This window comes from Ambystoma mexicanum, chromosome 4q, assembly GCF_040938575.1.
Source record: "Ambystoma mexicanum isolate Mex_15411 chromosome 4q, UKY_AmexF1_1, whole genome shotgun sequence".
Taxonomy (NCBI): Eukaryota; Metazoa; Chordata; class Amphibia; order Caudata; family Ambystomatidae; genus Ambystoma; species Ambystoma mexicanum.
In genome coordinates, this window is record NC_090928.1 from 596,190,132 (window position 1) to 596,205,976 (window position 15,845).

At 44.9% G+C, this 15,845-nt stretch overlaps 1 protein-coding gene across 1 annotated transcript in view; it reads left to right on the forward strand.

The window, feature by feature from the left end:
* Positions 1 to 12,915, forward strand: part of DNAAF10 (dynein axonemal assembly factor 10) — a 437,693-nt gene extending 424,778 nt beyond the window's left edge. The window contains exon 8 of the mRNA XM_069608145.1: positions 12,587 to 12,915. Coding sequence (XP_069464246.1) covers positions 12,587 to 12,794 — 208 coding nt within the window. The 3' untranslated portion in view covers positions 12,795 to 12,915. The remainder of the gene's footprint in view (positions 1 to 12,586) is intronic.
* The last annotated feature ends 2,930 nt before the right edge of the window (positions 12,916 to 15,845 follow it).

Below are 15,845 nucleotides of genomic sequence, written 5' to 3' on the forward strand. Positions count from 1 at the left end.
TTCCCATCCCGGCACGCCGCTTCCTAAGGAAAAGGGAAAAGAACAGAAAAAAGGCATTAGCAAGCATTCAGCAAATCTTCACTTATTTTTAAAGACTGTACGAGCTTCAAACGCTTACCTGAATCCCAGCCGCTCTGGGGGAACTCTGTCTCCGCAACTTCACATCCATCTGCAAGAGGGAAAAGACACTCCAGATTAGCGTGGAAACATCTAGAGGCGCCGCATACCGCGCTTACTCATCGCATTTCTTCATAACCGACATCCACGCTGAAAACGTTGCGGCACCTAAAAGACACAGAAAAAGAACTCAGTCCAATACAAATACGAAAGGGTCACACCGCGCATCGCGGTCTCACTCACCTTCGCCGCTACTCATCTCAGCAGCACGTCGCCATCCCCGGACGCCGGCCATCATCTAAGGAAGGAAAGGAACAAAGTTAGAGAACTGTTAAAAAAAGACTCACTATACTTACCTGTCAGACTCTTGCCAGTGAAGTAACTAGGCAGCAACGAGCCTGCATCAATCAACGCGCCCCTGCGCTGAAAGCAGGACGGAGAGCACACTTTCCACGAAAACAAGGTGAGCTGTGGATCAAAGGGAAGGGTTGGACCCCGGGGAAGAAGGGGTTCAAGCACACAGAGACAATAGGGAGTTAAACTCTACCAATCCTGTGTTTCAGGCCCAGTCTCCAGTCGAGTAGACTCCAGGGAAGGGTTTGAGGTCGTAAGAGGTCAGAACAGGCTGAGTGACGTCCCCGTGGATACCAGTCGAGCGTTACACATCTTTAGGTATGCTACACAAGACTGATGCAGGATTAGGTACTAATGGAAACTCTTTCTGTATGACGTCATTAAGTGGGCGTAGGTCCTGGATCATCCTCCAAGCCCCGCCCTTTGCTTTTTTGATAGGAAAAATCGCTGTTGCATGGTGAATTTGATGGCAATATTATCCCTTGCTGTAATAATGCATCTATTGTTTCTCGAATCCCTTCCTCTGCTTCCCTTGATAGTGGGTATTGCTTTACTCTTGGTGGTATTGCACCTGTTTTTAATTTTATTATAATGGGCGTCACCTCTTGTAACAGCCCTACATCATGGGGGCCTGTACTCTATATTTCTGTCAGTACTTTTTCCATAGCTTCTTCAAATATAGTAGGTGGCACATTAACACTAGCCATGAGAGGGTTGTGTATCTCACTGTGTTGAATCATGTCACATGGTACACTTATTTCCATTATTATTTCCCCATCACTCTCACTGTCAGTGAACAGCTCTTCATCAGTTAAATCACACAACATTATATTTGGGTCTATACATAACACTGTTCTCCATTCGCACCCATGTGTGTCCAGTCCTATCACTGCGATACGTTTACTAGAAACTTGTACCCCTTCCAGATCAATGGACAAAATTGTTCCTGGTACAACATCTGTATTCACAATTGGGCGGAAGACAAAATCTGAGGGTACTTTCCATTCTTGTTATCTTTGGCACCACCCGTGCTAATACCCTGATACCATCCATGTCAATGGGCACCCCTCTTAAAGCGACTTCATTTGTCATTGTACTGATTATCAACATTGCCCTTACAGGGCACACTCCTGGGGTGGAGCAAACTATTCCTCGTTCAGTAAAGGAGATGTTCATGTTCAATTTACTCAGGAGGTCTCTTCCCAACACATTATTGGCGAGTCTTCATGATACAGTAGAGGTGCATGCACTGTTTTTTCTCCCGTCGTTATGTCGAGATCTTTTGTGTAAGGAACTTTTAAAATAGCCCCAGAGTACCCTTGCGTTTCCAAATTTTTTCCCCGAGAGTGGGAACCGGCCTTCCATGAGGTAAGATTTTTCAGCTCCCGAGTCCACCATAAAGATGAACTGTTTGTGGCCTATCTCTGTCCTCACTAGTGGTTCCTCTTCTGCACATAGGGAAGTGGATAGGACTGGACACGCAAGTGCTTTCTGTGGGCTGTCCTATTCTGCATGTGTGTCTGTTCCTGGAACAGAGAATACATGATCTGCTTCTACCGCTGCGCCGCGAAAAGGTGTTGGCGCGCCTTTTGCAGATGTTGCAAAAATATTAGTGTTTGCATTGCCCGTAGTGTTTTGCCTTGCCATTTGTTGTGTCATAGCTCTCTGCTGTGGTGGTTGTTGTGGTTGCTCTTTGTTGCATTTGAGGCTCATTATAACATTGTTCGTTCTGCCCATTCCCTCCCATAGGTGACCCATAGGGACTGCCTGGGTGTGGGTGACCATACCGGTATTCATTTCCCACGGGAGGCTGTCCTTGATAATAACTCATAGGCCGCATTCTGCACTCTCTCGAGTAATGTCCCCCCCCTCCTGCAATTCCAACATGACCCTTGCGGTCCCCCCCCTCAACCCAGGCCCTCCAAATCCTCTGTTCCCCATTCCTCCAAATCCCCCTCTCGATCCTCGGTACCCACCTCGTCCTCTTGCTGGCCTCCATTGCCACAGGGGCCCTCCATACTGCTCCTCTCCGTCCCACTGCTCCTGTCCATTTGCAGCCCATGTTGCGGCCATCCTGGCTAGTGCATTTCCTACCCCCTCTTCTCCTTCGCCCTGTCTGTCAGTTAATGTTGTGACATTCAGCGCTGCGACCTTCACTAATTTATTTTGCACTATCTTCGCCTTGTCTGCCAACCTTCGCTGTACTATCTCTTTCTATTTCTTTGATCCTCCTACAGTGGTGTACGATTATGCTCTGAATCTCGGGCCAGCCCTTGGCTTCTATCCCAGCTATTTTGTCCAAGGCCTTCTGTACCTCTTTCGAGAGCCCTTTTTTGATTATGAAGTAGAACAAAGCGGTGGATTGGTCCTGCGTCGTACCCGTTTCAGATCTCCACAGGTCTTGCACCCAAAGGATGACTTGCGTAGGCTACTCCTCCTCTCCCATAGTGCATTGCATCACTAAGTGTAAATCTGGAGTGTCTGGAAAAGTTCTCTGCAATGCATCCCATACTTGTGCTCTAACGTTATTAAATGATGACCCATCATGGCGGTCACAGATCATGGTCACTCTCGAGAACCCCGCCTTCACCCACACTGCGTCTGCTTGGTCACCAACGGCGGACACCAGCACACTTTTCACATCCCCTATAGCCAATGGCACCCCTGCTGTGTTTTTTTCCGAATGCATGTATCCATTTCCCCGCCCAACTGAAAGTGGAGGGAGAAGCTTCAACAAGTTGTTCTTGTCCATCTGTGCCCATGGTATGTAATGCTGTCTCCCCGCTCCCTTATGTATCGGAGGCATTTGTAGTTTTGCTTTTCCTCCTTTCTTACTTACCGTTCCTTTTTTGTTTTGCTCAGCGGCATGTTCCCTACTCTTTGTCTTAACCTCCCTTGCCATCTTGGTGCAGCTCTTTCATCCGCTTGGTCGAATGGCAATGGCAGCGGAGATCCCACCTCTGCTGCTCCCTCTTCATATTCATCTAAATCACTCCATACTTTCTCTCTCCTCTTCTGACTCCCTTGCTCCTCCCCTCTTTGGCTGTCTGGGGTTGCAGGTCATATTATTCTTGCAGGTTTGCCATTTAAATGGAACAGAAACTCTCCTGATTGCCACCCTTGTTACTGCCCTTTTGGTATCGGGGGCGGCGGAGATGGTGTGGATCCCCCTGCGACACTTGGCGGAGGGGTGAAGTCAACCGCTGTCAATGGTGGTACTTCCCCTCCCCCTGGCAACATCTGGCCTCTATCACACAGTGCTCTTAATAGCGTTATTTCCATTTGTGCATGTGCAAGCTGCCTGTCTAAATCTCCTGTTAGGCGCGCTAAATTCACTGGGGGGGGCACTAGTCGGGCTGTATAACCCTCACGTTTCATATGGTGGCGGGGCAGTGGCTGATGCAGTTGCTGGGGTAGTGTGGTGGGCTTTGCCACATACAGGGGCTCACTGTATCCTAATGCGGGCCTTGTCAACAATGGGTACATTCTAGTGAGGTCATTCTCTTTCGTTGTTATCATGCATTCTCCCCCTGCAGCCCCTTTTCCCCCCTCCGGAGTCTTCTCTTTCTCAATTATTGTCTCTTTACTTACCTCGCCACTCGGCGCTACCTCTTCAAACATCCGCCATAGATCTAGTACCTCCCTTTTGTTCTGCAACTGTTTTCCCCTGTATTTCTATAGCAGGTGTGTTAAGACTAGATCCAATACTCTCTTATCGAATAACCCTCCTTCAGGCCATATAGGCGATACACTCTCTCCTTTTATTTCCACCACCGATTGGTCGTGGTATTTCTGTATTTTCTCACTATACAAAGGGAGACGTTGACAAATATGTGCTAATGGTGTAGTCCCTCCCATAACGGCGTATTTTTTGCTCTTACTTGTGTTCACCTTGTTTTCTAGATATAAATACACACTGTCAATCACTTAATAATCTTCTTTCTGTAACACGTCTGTCTGTTCAGCCTTGTTTAACTCTTAACGCCAACAAATTTCAACAACCTTTTTTACTTACACCCTTTTACCGGTACCACAAATTATTTCTCAACATGAATCACAAATTATTTACCAATATTTCTCATCAACCCTTATTGTTATCAATACACAGATACATTGCCACTTATTGACACAACAACATGTAACACTTTAACACACTGGCCATATAACATGAACTACCTTTCAGTTTATTCCCCTTTTTTAATTACTTTACTTTATTGTCCCTCGTTCTTACTTTCTCACCCACTCCCCATTTCTAAGCCCCCTCAGGCTACCTCTCCAAGAATTCTGCTCACACGGAAAAAGAATATTCTAAATTGCTACTCCGAGTCTACTAAATATATGAGACTCCTACTTTTTTTTTCTCTTTATCTTCACTTGTTCCCTGCACTGGATGAGACAATGCTACGCAGCGCCACCTTCTACCCCCTTCGGGCTAGGATCCCTTATTCCTCTTAACCTCTTTTTTCCACAATAACCTAATGGCCATATAAAGGATAGATAAGAAAAAGCCTCAATGACATTCACACAGACCCTGACCTACACCCTCGGTTTCTTTCTTTCCCCTATTTTATCCCTCTTGCTTATTATACCCCTTTCCCAATTTTTCCCTTCCCCTGACAGTCTCGCAACCGGTACTCATGGTCTATCCACAATCTGGTCTGCACCCCAACGAAGCCGTGACCCGCCTTGGCGAGCAATTTTAGTTGGGTATTTGAAAAACGGGAACCCTTGGAACCTCTCGTTTGTGCGCACAAACTGGTCCACCGCGGAGGCGATGGTTTCGCTGGGGTTCGTCCCGGATCTTACCGCACCGGGCCTCGGGGCACCTATCCCAATCACATCGCGGGGGTCACCAAATGTAAAGTCTCACTCCCCGTCTTACACGTGCAATGCAAAGAAATGAGACGCACCCCATTGGGGAATGAGACTAAGAGAACAGGCTGCAAGAGTTCGTTTTCTTTTATGTAAAATTGGCATCCAGAGAACTCTGCTGCCCGAGAGCGCTCTGGCAAACAATACACGTACAATTGATTATAGGAGTAGAAATCGTCATCAGTGATGTTAGACATGAAGGTTACAAAGTTATGATTGGACACAAGCTCGCGTTGCCTATGGGCATATAGGCGCTGCTCCTCTGTGGTTGGCTGCTGGGTTGGCGGGAGGGTGAGCGTCACAAGGTCCATCTGTCTGTGTCCAGGCGGGGTGAGGGTCTGGTCGCGGTGAGGTAGGTCAGGCCCTAACTAAGCTAACGTGAGATACTACCATCAGACATGTACTAAATAATGGTCACTACAGTTCCTTTGAGTATGTCATCATGCATCTACAAATCGAACACATATAATTACAGCATTATTCATTGGGACTTATATGGAGTACCGGGCTTAGGGTCATGGTCAGTAAGATAACATTGGCTGTGGGGTGGGTCCAGGTGCATCAAAAGAGGCTATAAGATAGTCTGACATTTGTTAGTTCTAGGGTGCAATATACTGTGACAGAGGTTTGGTGTTAGTTGGGGGCACACTGGGGTGGGCTTCACAGCAGGGTCACACGTCTGGTACATCAAGAGAATACCTCGCAGGGACACAGGCTTATAGTGGCAGTAATTTTCCAACAGCGGGGGTAAGAGGGCACAGGCAGGTTTGTGGAGATGGATGAGTTACAGGACATGGTTCGAGCCGGTTCACACATAGGACAGTGATCTCAGAGGGAGATGTTACATTGGTGTATTTGTTGCAATTATCTCTGGCTCAAGCGTGAGAATGGAGCTGCGATGCTTTCAGGCACAGTGAGAAAAGGTGGGGCCATGAGCACAGTGTGCGCGGCACTGCAGAGGGGAGAGAAGCCTTTTCGTATTATCGCAGTGAGGCCTAGTCCAAGGATGGAGTCGAGGGTACACAAAATGGAAGCCAAGTGTCCCACACAATAACCTTGCCGCTGCCAATGAAACTGCTAATGTGCATGCGAGCAAATGGAAGCATCTCCCCATTATTGTACGAGCAAGTGGCTTACATCGTGCTGAATGTATGAGGGGGGCCTTAATGACTCCTCACTCCCACACACCTTGCAGCCTGTGTTATCCTACTTACGTTCTTATATGTGTAGCCATTTTTGCTCCACTCCTTGATTATTTTCCCTTCCATTGACATTGATATATAATATTGCTAGTACTTTCCGATTTCTCTAACTATCCCGGTCTTTCCACGGCCGACTGGAACACACTGTAATCCAAGCCTATCATTTTCACTATGCCACCAACCAGATTGATCGTATCTCATTAATTACACTGAGCTTTCTACTGTGCTCTGCTAGACCCTCTTTACTGCCCCCCTGTGACCATTTGAGTATGACATATTCTACACTGTCCAATAACACTCTGACTATCCCAACCCTAGCTGTCAATGACCCCCACTGCCCAATCTCAAGTAATCCTTGCACAACAGAGTCTAAGAATACGCGACTTAGAGCCAGACTAGCCAAAATATATGAACCCCCCATTAGTTTGGTGCCCACTTCCAACCGGAATACAATCCCAAAGAGACTACGTCGCCTAACTACCACGAGCACTAAGCTATCAAACAACTGCGCATCCAATACTAAAAATCGTACAGCTCAGCACCCTAAACGCAAAGACCACTTAACGTCCCACCTATCAGCTACAGCCCTTGTGAGCCCGCTCATCAAAGGAGCATTAATAAATGCTAGGTCTCTGGTAGCACATGCCACAGAGATTGCTGATTTGATTCTGAGCGACAATCTAGACTTTCTCACTATCACCGAGACATGGCTGCACGCTGCAGCAGGCCCTATGCTTATGCTAGCAGTCCCAGATGGCTATACAATCCGAAGACAAGGGACAAGAGGTGGAGGTATCACCATTATCTGTAAATGTAGCCTCTCCATGAGACTGGCCTCCCCTTATGACATACAATCTTGTGAAGTTCTCTCAGTCAAACTACCGCTGATTAATTCCCAGACCCTTAACATCCATTTGATCTACCGCCCACCAGGTCCAATTGGAACATTTGAGGAAGATATCTATACAATACTACCTAATAACCTCAAAAGCTCATGGCAAGTATTACTTCTAGACGACCTTAACTTGAGCTTTAATTATCCTTTAGATCAACCTGCCTCGGCAACTGCTAACATTTTAACAAAACTTGACCTTACCCAAAGAAGTAACACTCCTACCCACAGCAAGGCGAGAATGTTAGATTGGGTGGCGGATTATAACTGCCATGCCAATATCCTCTCCATCTCCCTGCTAGCCTGGACTGACCACTACCTACTCTTATTTACGCTCTCTACCAATAGACCCGCCTCCATACCTGCCCCCATTGCTCTATCCACACTAACCAGGAACAAAAAGAACATTACAGTGGATAGGCTCATCCCTGCTATTCTCCCCAACCTCAACTCCCTTCCAGACAGTACAGACCCAGAAACATTGGTTGATGAGTATAACAAAATGATGGCTTCCTCCCTAGATCAGATTGCCCCCCTTAAACTGAGACCAAATAAGCCTAAAAAGCATTTAAACAAATGGTTCACACCGTTATTAAAAAACCTAAGGCAACAAAAAGAAATTGCGAGGCCGCACGGAAAGTACTTCTATCCGAAGACAATAAATTAAAGCTTACCAAGCTCGCATCTCTCTATAAAAAAGAAATCTGCCTTGCTAAACGGGAATCCTACGACACCCGTATTTCTCAAGCTAATTCCAATATGAAAGAATTATTCACCATACGTAAAGAATTGGAGACTCCCATCGCAATACCAGACACATGTACCAAAGATGAAAACTGTTGTTCAGATATTCAACATGCACTCGCTAAAAACTTATCCACCCTACAAAATAAAATAGTCCAAAAAAAAGCATCTTTAAATGCCCTACCCCTACTAAAGCCTCCCCTAACACCTCTTAAATCCAACCTGCCCGATTTAACTTCTCCAAAACATCTATCATCGAGGTTGAAAGAATTATTCCGTCTCTTAAACCATCCAACTGCCATGGTGATCTCTGCCCAGCACAGCTCATCAAGCATGCAGCTCGGGACCTATCGCCCTTCATCTCCAAGCTTATCAACGCTTCCTTTACCACCGGCACCATTCCCACAAACCTCAAAGAATCATGGGTACTTCCACTATTTAAAAAAACCTACCTTAGATCCCCTGACACCAACTAACTACAGGCCAATCACAACAGTTCCCTTTCTTCTAAAAATACTAGACAAAGTGGCAAAGTTGATGACTCCTCTTTGACCTTTCAGTTGCTTTTGATTTGGTTGTTCACACGGTTTTATATAGCCATCTTGGCTCAGCAGCACATGTTTCCAAAGATGCCATAACCTGGATTAGATAATTATTAAGCAGCAGAACAATGAGGGTTTTATCGCCATCAGCAGCGGCCGACCCTATACCCATCACCTGCGGTGTGCCCCAGGGGTCCTGCGTCTCGCCCACATTGTACAACATTTTCACTAAGCCCCTTTTCAATGATCTGGACCATCTCGGTATCACCTACACTAACTATGCAAATGATACTCAGGGGATTATGTCAAGGATTTGGCCTTGGTGAATAGAGTGTACCTCATCATCCAAGCATGGATGGGAACGCACGGCCTATGCCTGAATGATGATAAAACTGAACTCATCATCTTGGGTACCCCCACCAACCTAAAAAAAATTAGGCCCCGATTACTCCTCCTTTATAATTGACGGCAACCTCATGAAGGTGGCTAAGGAGGCAAAAACATTAGGATTCTATCTCGACTCCACCTTATCCTTTTCTAAACAAGTTAACACACTGACGTCCACCACGGCGTACACGTGTAAACTCATTTGAACTGGTAAGCCCTTTCTCTATAACGGCAGTTGCATCATCCTGCCCAGAGCCCTCATTCTGTCCCATCTAGATTATTGCATTGTCTTGTACATAGGCTCAAACAAATCCATCATCAGGAGAATCCAAACCCTCCAAAAGAATGCCTTAAGAGCGGCTTTAGGTATATCCAGAAGAGATCACATCTCTGAGAATAGGCGATAGAATAATTGGCGCCTGACCAACAACAAAATCCTACTAAAAACGGTGTCACTCACAAATCACTTAACAATGGCGCACCTCTCTACCTATCTGAGAGATTCCACAGACAAACATTCTTAAAACCAACCAGACTAGCTAACCTGAACTGCCTGCCCATTCCCAGATTCAAACTATCCACGATTGGAGGTAACAACTTCCCCGTCAAAGCGGCCCAACTTTGGAACTCCTTGCCCCCTTCACTGAGAGAAGACCAGTCCTACCAGAATTTCAGATCTAATACTATCACATGGCTCAAATCTTCCGACCAGTAAACCCGGGCGATGTAACCTCCACCCTGGGATGATCTTTGCCTGTGTAACTGAAATGTAATTTAGCACTGCCCACCTGTGATCCCTATGGGTAGAACTGTAATTCTTGTACTGCTTTGTAATATTTGTATTTCCTGTTTTTGTATGTATAGTATTTCCTCCTATGTATCACTGTAGCTAAGCATTGCACATTCATGTAACTGCTGCGTCCTGATACCCCTGGGTCTGGTACGCATTACAAATAATAAAACAATGAGTAATTGGAATTCCTCTTCATAATTCCCCTTCATAATTAATAGCCTGCACGGCTCACCAACAATTTTGCAACTTATCTACTCGCAGGGGTGATTTTTATTTTATTTAACAATACAGGCATGAGGGAACATGGATTTAACCCCACACACGGGCAGCCATTTTTGAATGAACGCCAAGTTAGTTGGTTTCACATCTCGCAGCGCTCACAAAAACGTTTTAAATAGGATTATGATAGCAACCTTCCCCAATGATATTGATTTAGATGCGCATGTACATTTAATGTATTGGCCTTACTTGCTTTTCATTTTGAATTTTGTATTTTCTTTTAATTTCGACCAATCGGTTTGACTCCCTGCCTCTGATCTGAAATGGGGTATGTTTGCTTTGTTATATAATTTTATTTGACATCATATTATTGTATATGATTCGTGTTCTGTTTTAATGTATGAATTGGTTGCTTTGTTGTTGTTTTAATCTTGTACTCTCTACTTAATACATTGCTCATGACAACTCACATCCTTAAAAACGACCAGGTGGTCGAAACACGTTTCTGCTGTACACTACAAGAAATAAATCCTGTATTGTTGAATCACTTGTTATGAATGCAATTTTCATTACGTTTTTATTCTGTTTTCTAGTTTGGTCTGGCTTTTTCCTCTGTAGAAGAGTGGAATTATGGTGGATAGTGTTCTCCTGGGAGAGTGGTTTCTTAACCATGGCTGGATAACTTGTTTCTGGATCCTGTTCTCTAGCATCCCTCCCGACCTTCGTGCCCTCATTAAGGTTTCTTCATGAATCCATTACTTGTGGATCCGTAATTGACACTCCCAGATCCTGTCTAAGTTTTCACTCTGATAGCGAGCGGGGTGGTGGAGGGGTGGGATTGTGGGAAGTGTAGTCCTTGAATGTTGAGGTTACCGAAATAGGTTGTATGACATGACCTGGGAACCTAAAACTCCGGATCATTGCTGGCTTTGAGGTAGTGCGGATGTAAGACCCATGTGACGATGACCGCAAGGTCACTGCGCCTAAATGTGCATGTCAGCTTGGACTCTTGCCCACAATGAAAAAATGAAACTCTAATCTCCTGTGAAGAAAAATACCACCAGCAACATCAAACGTGTATGTCTTCATTGTTTCTGCATTGTTGGGTGTCCTCAGTGAGGTGCAGGTCTCTTTAGGCATAGGGAGCAAGGGTTCCACGCCTGGAGTCACTGTTAGTAATTTAGGATGAAACCCTAATTGTTCCAACATTGTCATGGATGTGATTGCCCCTGTAAAGAGACAGAATAATCACAGCCTTTTATGTGGGCTTCCCCAATTCCTATATTGTGGTTACACGTTACTGTCCCTTGCTTTGTCCACCTGACTTACCAGAAAACGGATACAATTGGACAAGTGTTGCAGGAATGCTGTCCATCTACCCCCATGCCTGGCTTATTGCTTGCAAGCGATCATACCATGCTAATCTTGTTTGTTAAATGCTACAGGCTATCTCTTGTGGAAACTATTGCCTTCTGCATCCTTTAGTAATATATCATGGTGGTTGAGCGCAGTGGGATCCTGCACCCTCCCACCCCTAGCAATTCAACACTGCATATTAACCCTTGTGAGCCAAGGTAAGCATATTTGTCCTGACCACCTCCATGTGGCCCCAACGTTGTGGATAGGGGGATAATGGACGCCTCCATCTTAATACTTATCTTTAATGTGGACTTTAGCTGTGCAGTACCCATCGTCATGGACCTTTTATACAGTACCTTGTTCGCCTCACTACCTTTCTGAGAGCTGGCCATTCTTCAACAAAGTCAACCAGTAAGTCATCTGAAGAAAGCGAAAGAACCCTGACCTACCCACTCGGACCATAAAAGATAGCATCTGGGGGGGAAACTCCCGACAGTCAGCACCACAAAATGATGTGCTCATCGATAGTTCAGATCCCATATCCCATGGGCAAAGATGATATTGAGTATATGATGCATCGTGCGCAAATTAGGTAAACTGTTCTGTCGTTTCTGATGCTCTGACATAAAACCATTTGCAGGCTCATTGACCCAAGGTATTGGAATTACCCAGCACCATCGTGACATTATTCTCTTGTGCTACAGCATTTTAGGGAGAAAATAAACACATCTTGGACTAGGACAGTTATTGTTTACATTTTGAGGCGTTCTCGGATTTTTGTCCCAACAAAGGAAGTTGATGTATGGATGTATTTTTTAAAAAACGTTTTAATTGAGATTCTTTTTCATACGTGAAAGTTTTTAATCAATATGACGTGTGTGTGTGTGCGCTTCTACTACTGCACAACTATATGGAGACTAATACATGAGGAGTCGCTGTTTAAACCTATTAGTGTATTTGTATTTTGGAACGGTGCCACTACTAATTTTCGATTTACCCAAGAGGAATACATTGTTGTGAATTGCACATTGAAGTATTTGTACTGTAATTGTTGAATGGATGGCTGTGCTTGTTTTGACCATTGCCTGCTTGTGTTTTTTTCTAGTGAGTACCCTGCACAACGCACACAAAAGGATTCGGAAGGCGTGGAGATGGGTGTTCCGGGATCTGTCGCTCTTTTACAGAATGTTACTTTGTCCACGCAGCCCATTTCCAGTATAGACTGGAGTCCAGATAAACAAGGGCTCTGCATCTGCACTTCATTTGACCAAACCGTGAGAGTCCTTATAGTGACTAAACTCAATAAAGTCTGATGCAAAATGGCGTCTGGAAAAAAGCACCAGAAAACCTTTAAATGTAAATAAATACGTAGATTTTTTTTATATAAATATATATAAAATAAGTAAATCTAAATAAAACATTTGTTGATTTTAAGAGTGTTACGATGTGCCTTTTTTATTTTTTAAACTAGCATTGGCAAAGACAATTATGTTGCCCTTTACTGCTGTCCTTTGCATTTTGCATTTATAGGCACCAGTGTGAAAGGAGGAGAGTGCAGGGTTTCAAGGGAGGCTGCGAGAAGGGACACACAGAATAAGAAGGGGATTAGGGAATGGAGCAAGGGTGGAAGCCATTGAGTGAGGCTACCATTGATGCTGAGCAAAAATAGATATGACAACAAATGGTGAATGGGAGGGTGAAAAAAGCAAGGCTGTGAGATGAAGGATGAGGAAGAAGAAAAGTAAGGACTGCGATGAAATGGGAGATTTGGACAGTGAATATCTTTAGGGGTGCCAGGGCAAGAGTAATGTTGAGAGGAGGAAGGGTTTAGAGAGAGAAAGCATAAGGTGAGAGAGAGAGAGACGCGTAGTTTGAGTGAAAGCACAGCGAGAGGGAAAGCGCATGGAGAAAGCGAGGGAGACGGCACAGACAGTGTGTGATGGTGCATAGAGAGAGAGAGAGACGGACAGCGTGGAGAGCGTGTGTGTGAAAGCCTGGGTGCTCCGTCACTGTCCCCAGCCATGATCACTAGGCAGGGCATTTCTTCCCATCTGTCTCTGGGCTGATGTACTACTTTTCACCTCTCTCCAAATTACCATCAGAGTTTCTTGCCTTCCAGATGTTATGCCACGACGCTCGGAGAGTGTGAAAGTGCACTGAGTGTGCCAAGTGCAAGGGGGATAGGGTGCAAGCAAAGGGTGCAAAGAGAATGACCATACAAGGTGAGAGCGTGAGAAATAGTGCAAGGAGAGAGAGGAGAGCGTCACAGTGCAGGGAGCGTGTGAGTGCAGGGTGAGTGTCACAGTGCAAGGAGAGGGTGTGAGAGAGAGCAACAGCGCAAGGGGGAGAGAGAGACCACGCAAGGAGAGGCTGAGAGAGTGGGTCAGTGTGACAGTGCAGGGAGAGTGTGACCACACAAGGAGTGTGTATGGGCAAGAAGAGAGAGACAAGGCACACACAACCAGTCAGTCTCACACACAGACTCACTGACGCCTTCACACACAGCTTGAAATGCATTCTAATATACATGCATAAAGGCACTGTTTTTTATTTAGCTTCGCATTCACATGATGATGCTGCACATAGTCTGTCACATTCAAACTCGCACCTCCACACATACACATGCCAACATCCAGTCTCACACAGACTCACTCACACATATACAAACCCAGCTTGAAATACATTCTTAGAAGCATGCATACAAATGGCCTTTATTTTACTTACAGCATTAACACATACTAACACTTTTATTTACTTTAACATGCCGCTGCTATGGGGTCTTCTTGCAGGCCTGGTGTGGAATAGTAACTCCATCTCACCATTGTTGTGTTTGCACGTGTTTCGGGGCCTCTTTCTAACGGAATGAAGGCGTACTTAAATTGTTATGAAAGCAAGTCCGAATTCCCTTTGGAAAAATGCCTGAAACATGTTAAAAACGATATTAATGCCCAGACTGTACAACCTGTGAGCCTGCTAGCATGGGCCCCTGCAGTCCATGCTGTGACTGGCCAGCATCAGGTCTTTGGGAAAACTGAGGGCCTTGGCTGAAACCAGCCAGCGATGAGGGCTGCACACCCTTGGCCTAGCGTGATTGGTAGAAAATGATGTCATTAAAGTGTTGCTGTATTTACCCTGGGATTACTTTCATTCACAAGAAAGAGAAACACCAAGCTATAGTTGAGGTAGAGACCAACTCTGTATTTGCGGCCAATAAAAAGCCTGTCCCCACGTGCTACAAATGCCAATGCAATTCGGGTGTGATATCCTTCATCAGAGCCATAGCTGTGTGTCACAAAATGGATCATAGATCCTCAACCCACCCAAATCACAAGATATAAACAACAGCCAGTATGACAGAAATCGACCCCATATTAATCAAACAATCGAACCAACGCCATAAAGCAATGACCAAGTTAGTGTGTTCATCGAATAGTGCAAAATGAGCCAAGCATGATTGAAAAGCCACAAAGTTATGTGCATCGTAATTAGCAACGTACAATTAATATTGAGACATTACCATAAATCATAGGAAGCACGTGTGGAGACAAGCAAGTGAAGGAAAAGGAAACAAAAAGGAAAATCTCACGTTAGACCAAATGACACGGCTAAAATGTCAATGCGTCCAAAGATCTAAAGTTTTGTGATTCCCTCTCACCTGGCTAGGTTGTAGCAAATATAGTGCCTATGCCTCTTCGTGCAGACGGTTAAGCCTGACTAATAGAAGTTGCTCACCCCCAAAGGGAGCGTGCATTTCAAAGAATGCCAATTTTTTCAGGGAAAATGAACTCCAAAGACAGCAGTGTGCCCAGTGCTGCAAGATCGAAAGAAAATGCAATTCTGTAAAAACGCTGTCCTCTAGGTCTACTACACTTTTTTCAAAAAATAATCTCATGACCTGTATTTACCTTATCTCCATAAGACACTACGTTGTCTGCTGGTTTCAAAAGTCGTTGTGCCGTATACTTGATGGAATTCAGATAAGTCTAGTGTCTGGAAGCCTTATAAAAATAAATAAACAGCTCAGCAAAGTATGAATGTTAATGTTGGTGACAGAGTTGCTGAAAAATAGTATGCTATATGACATATCTGGTTTAAAATAATTCATCGTGCACTATCAAATTGCAAAGTGTGTGCGGCAGCAAAGCTGCTAACTCGCTTTTGATGTACTGCATATATTGGTGGAACCTCTGAAAATTGCGATGACTGGAAGCCTTCTATAAACCAGACACATTTTTATAGCGAACACATAAACGACAATAAATGCAAACTTGAGTGACCGTCTCGCTCCAAAAAAAGGGAATAAATCATACCCACAGACACTAACAAAAGTGACAGCGAGGCTGTTACTTCGTGCTTACGGTACT